The sequence below is a fragment of the Anneissia japonica genome, unplaced genomic scaffold, assembly GCF_011630105.1.
Source record: "Anneissia japonica isolate Jap-2015-1 unplaced genomic scaffold, ASM1163010v1 scaffold2030_len652032_cov178, whole genome shotgun sequence".
Classification (NCBI taxonomy): Eukaryota; Metazoa; Echinodermata; class Crinoidea; order Comatulida; family Comatulidae; genus Anneissia; species Anneissia japonica.
In genome coordinates this window covers 126,634-131,891 of record NW_022705472.1, presented here as the reverse complement: position 1 = coordinate 131,891, position 5,258 = coordinate 126,634, and the positions used below count along the sequence as shown (strand labels likewise).

Sequence of the window (5,258 nt, the reverse complement as noted above, 5' to 3'; positions counted from 1 at the left end):
TCTTTAGTACACCTGCACGTGTAACTTTTCTCGTCGTTTACCTCACAATCTCCATCGTTCAAACATGGCGAAGATTTGCATGGATCCATGATGATGTTACAAGTTTCCCCTGTAAATCCAATACTGCATTCACATCTAAAAACATATCCAGTTAACTTATTCACAGGTATAAATAGAGAAAATATATGACACAAAAGAAAGTATGTAAACCTTCAAAAAATACTTCATTATGGTAATAGTCAACGCCATAGCCTCGTTTTTCTTCTTTGTTAAGAATGATGACGATATCATGCTGATATAAAAAAAAAGATGATATCAAACTACAGAATCACATTTGAAATATGCAGCATTTACCTGTAAGATTCGTCTGTTGTTACACAAGTACCTCCATTATTACACGGCATTCCATGCGCATCACATGGATCCTTAAAGTCCTCGCATTTCTCACCAGTGAATCCGGGCTTGCAGGCGCAATCAAAGCCACCAAACGTATTTCTACAGATGGCATTTTCAGGACAGACATCACCTTTCGTACACTCGTCAACGTCTTGGTCGCACATACTCCCTGACAATGTTTCTGGGCATTTGCAATTAAATTTATCGACGTCATCCGTACATGTCCCACCGTTTAGGCAAGGTGATGATGCACATTCATCGATGTTGTTGTCACAGTTGATTCCTTCGTAGCCGGGCAGACATTGGCAGGCGAAGCCGTCAGTCTCCTCAATGCACTCTCCGTTATTACACTCTACCTTGTCGCATGTGTCAAGAACAACCTCACAGAATTCACCAGTGTATCCAGGGATACACTCGCACGAAAACCCGGCAATGTGGTCACGGCAGGTTCCTCCATGTAAACACGCACCACCTAGACACTCGTTCACATCCTCCTCACAATACTTTCCTGCACATTGATTAAGCATTTAAATTATTACTATTTCACCAGGTTTCAAATGACTACTACCGGTTTACCCAACTGAGCTAAGCTGCTCTGTGTGTATTCATTAAAAGGTTCACGCAAGTACGTTGGTGCCTGAACGTTAACACAGTTAATGCATAAAATAACCTGATCTTTTACCTGTAAATCCAGGTAAACAGGTACAAATGAAACCTTCTAAAGTTCCATGACATGTTGAATTATTTGTGCAGTTATTATTCAAACATAAGTTCGGCAGGTACGTTGTGCAGTTGGTACCGTACCAGTCATCTGGGCAATAGCATTCAAACCAGTTGACCTAAAATTTAACACGTTATATATACATAACATTAAAGTCTGTTCATCATAGGATTATTTATACGCTAGCATCATATATGCCTATACACCCCGAGGGTGTGTGTGTGTGTTTAAATTGTAACACAGTGGATTTTAGCCGATTCTAGGCTATGATGGTTTCAATTCCTCTCGTGTCAAGGTCGTAATAATAATAATAATAATAATAATAATAATAATAATAATAATAATAATAATAAAGATTTATAAAGCGCACATCTCCCCCAAAGGTGCTCAAGGCGCATGTCTTTTTTTCACGACCAAAAACAACTGTCAATTACACTTACGTAGCACATAAAAAAAAATAAAATAAAATAAATTATACAGATTGAAAATAACATACACGTGTGTGATTTTTAGTGTTTGGTATGATTTGATAATAATACTAACCATATCAACACAGGTTCCATCATTCGCGCAAGGCATTATCGCACAGTCGTTGATATCTACGTCACAATAAGCGCCTTCAAAACCTGGAGCGCAGATACACATAAACCAACCGATTTCTTCTACACAAGTAGCGTTATTTTGGCAGGGATATTCGTCACACTCTTTTACGTCATTTTCGCATAATTCCCCTTCGTAGCCTGTCGGACACTCACAGGTATAGCCGCCGATACCATCAATACAAGTTGAGTTATTGAAGCATTTTGAGTGCATACAATCATTCGAGTTGAAGTCGCAGACGGTTCCTTCCCATCCAACGTCACACAGACAGGAATACGAATCAATTTGATCAACACAAGTTGCGTTATTTAAACATGGTGAAGAATTACATTCATTAAAATCCTCTTCGCACATGACACCTGTATAGCCGGGTGCGCAGGTACACATAAATGCATCGATGTTGTCTGTACAGTTAGCGCCATGAGATGTGCCTGAATACGACTGATGATTTTATTATTTCATGGAGGGATATCCATGTGGATGACACTTCAGTTGAGCATGCAGAACATGCATGATGACCGTTGATGTTAACATGCATGATGACCGTTGATGTTAACATGTATGATGACCGTTGATGCTGTCTCTTATACACATCTAGATGTGTATAAGAGACAGATACTTTCCTGCACATTGATTAAGCATTTAAATTATTACTATTTCACCAGGTTTCAAGTGACTACTACCGGTTTACCCAACTGAGCTAAGCTGCTCTGTGTGTATTCATTAAAAGGTTCACGCAAGTACGTTGGTGCCTGAACGTTAACACAGTTAATGCATAAAATAACGTGATCTTACCTGTAAATCCAGGTAAACAGGTACAAATGAAACCTTCTAAAGTTCCTTGACATGTTGAATTATTTGTGCAGTTATTATTCAAACATAAGTTCGGCAGGTACGTTGTGCAGTTGGTACCGTACCAGTCATCTGGGCAATAGCATTCAAACCCGTTGACCTAAAATTAACACGTTATATATACATAACATTCAAGTCTGTTCATCATAGGACTATTTACGCTAGCTTCATAGGCCTATACACCCCGAGTGTGTGTGTTTAAATTGTAACACAGTGGATTTTAGCCGATTCTAGGCTATGATGGTTTCAATTCCTCTCGTGTCAAGGTCGTGTCTTTTTTTACGACCAAAAACAACTGTCAATTAGACTTACGTAGCACATGTGCGTTTGTGTGCGATTGTGAAAGGGATGGCTACGTAAACAGAGATTAAGTTCACTATATTGGAAATTTTTAGCCAATTTTGCTAAGAATAAAAATAAAATAAAATAAATAAATTATGCAGTTTGAAAATAACATACACGTGTGTGATTTTTAGTGTTTGGTATGATTTGATAATAATACTAACCATATCAACACAGGTTCCATCATTCGCACAAGGCATCATCGCACAGTCATTGATATCTACGTCACAATAAGCGCCTTCAAAACCTGGAGCACAGATACACATAAACCAACCGATTTCTTCTACACAAGTAGCGTTATTTTGGCAGGGATATTCGTCACACTCTTTTACGTCATTTTCGCATAATTCTCCTTCGTAGCCTGTCGGACACTCACAGGTATAGCCGCCGATACCATCAATACAAGTTGAATTATTGAAGCAGTTTGAGTGCAGACAATCATTCGGGTTGAAGTCACAGACATTACCTTCCCAGCCAACGTCACACAGACAGGAATACGAATCAATTTGATCAACACAAGTTGCATTATTTAAACATGGTGAAGAATTACATTCATTAACATCTTCTTCGCACATAACACCAGTATAGCCAGGTGTACAGCTACACGTGAAGGCATCGATGTTGTCTGTACAGTTAGCGCCATTTCTACACGGGTTACTTAAGCATTCATCTATTTCGAATTCACATAAATCACCATAGTAACCTGCTTTGCATTCACAAAAGTATTCGCCTATACCATCGACACAAGTTGCATTATTGAAGCAGTTTGAGTATAGGCAATCATTTGGGTTGAAGTCGCAGACGATACCTTCCCAGCCGACATCACACATGCAAGAATACGAATCAATATGATTAACACAAGTTGCATTATTCAGACACGGTGAAGAATTACATTCATTAATATCTACTTCGCACATTTTACCAGTGTATCCAGGCATGCAAGAGCACATGAAGGAGTTAATATCGTCTGTACAATTAGCGCCATTTTTACACGGATTACTCTGGCACTCATCTATGTCAATTTCACACAAATTTCCATCGTAACCGTCCTCACATTTACAAGAGTATCCGTCAACGTCATCAATACATGTTGAGTTTCCAAAGCATTCTGAAAACATGCATTCGTCGATGTCTATTTCGCAGAAAATACCTTCAAAGCCTTCGGTACAGTTACAAAAAAAGTCAGCGATCAGGTCAATGCATTCTGAGTCATTCACACAAGGACTACTTTCACATTCGTCCACTTCATCTTGGCAGCTTGTCCCAAAATACCCAGGCGCGCATGAGCAGACGAACCCATTGACGACGTCATTGCATGTTGCACCGTTTTGGCATGGTTGACTTTGACATTCGTCATATTCTCTGTCACATAGTTCACCATAGAATCCAGGAGCACAGAGGCATGTCATCGTGGAGTTAGCTATTTCACATGTACTGTTATTCTTACAAAATCTTGGACAATCTGTGATATTAAAGTTACAATAGTCCCCAAAATACCCACTAGCACAATCACAGAAGGCCCCATTGAGGATGTCATAGCATGTGGCATTATTCTGACACAGTGCAGTGCAATCAGTGATATTAACATCACAAACGTCTCCAAAATAACCATAATCACAATTGCAAATGAATCCATTGACTTCATCAAGACACGTGGCATTATTCTGACATGGAAAACTTCCACATTCATCGATTTCTATTTCACATAACGTTCCTGTATATCCTCCGGCGCATATGCAGTCGAACCCATCGACCCGGTCAGAGCACATGGCCCGGTTCTTGCACGGACTGCTTCCACATTCATCAATATCGTTTTCACAATATTGGCCACTGAATCCAGAAGTGCATATACATGTAAAACCAGCTATATCATCATTGCAGGTAGCGCCATTCACGCATGGTGACGAGAGACACTCGTCGATTTCAGTCTGGCATCGCTCCCCATTGAAACCTGCTCGGCATTGACATTGGTAGCCATTCACCCCATCTACGCATGTGCCACCGTTTGCGCACGGATAGCTAGCGCACTCATTAATGTTCACGGTACATGTTGTGCCCTGGAAACCGGGTGCGCAGCTGCACGTGAAGTAGTTGATACCATGTGCACACGTTCCCCCGTTTCTACACGGATTGCTACTGCACTCGTTGATATCAACTGTGCAGCTTGACCCCGAATAACCCGGGTAACATATCTTTGCCCCCGTTGATGAGTGACATGTGTAGTAACCATTTGAATTTGAATTTTGGGGAACACAGTACGTGGCGCAGTCCGTATTGTAGTAATTCGTATTGCAATACACAGCAACGTCTACGATGGTCCTGCGGTGAGAAGTGAACACCAAATAAC

At 40.3% G+C, this 5,258-nt stretch overlaps 1 protein-coding gene across 1 annotated transcript in view; it reads right to left on the bottom strand.

The window, feature by feature from the left end:
- The window catches only part of LOC117105509 (fibropellin-1-like), a 16,666-nt gene that overhangs the window by 6,554 nt on the left and 4,854 nt on the right, over nt 1–5,258 (bottom strand). Inside the window, exons 5-10 of the mRNA XM_033246672.1 lie at nt 3,076–5,230; nt 2,513–2,669; nt 1,661–2,148; nt 1,079–1,235; nt 355–904; nt 11–135 (exon numbers count right to left, since the gene is read on the bottom strand). Coding sequence (XP_033102563.1) covers nt 11–135; nt 355–904; nt 1,079–1,235; nt 1,661–2,148; nt 2,513–2,669; nt 3,076–5,230 — 3,632 coding nt within the window. The remainder of the gene's footprint in view (nt 1–10; nt 136–354; nt 905–1,078; nt 1,236–1,660; nt 2,149–2,512; nt 2,670–3,075; nt 5,231–5,258) is intronic.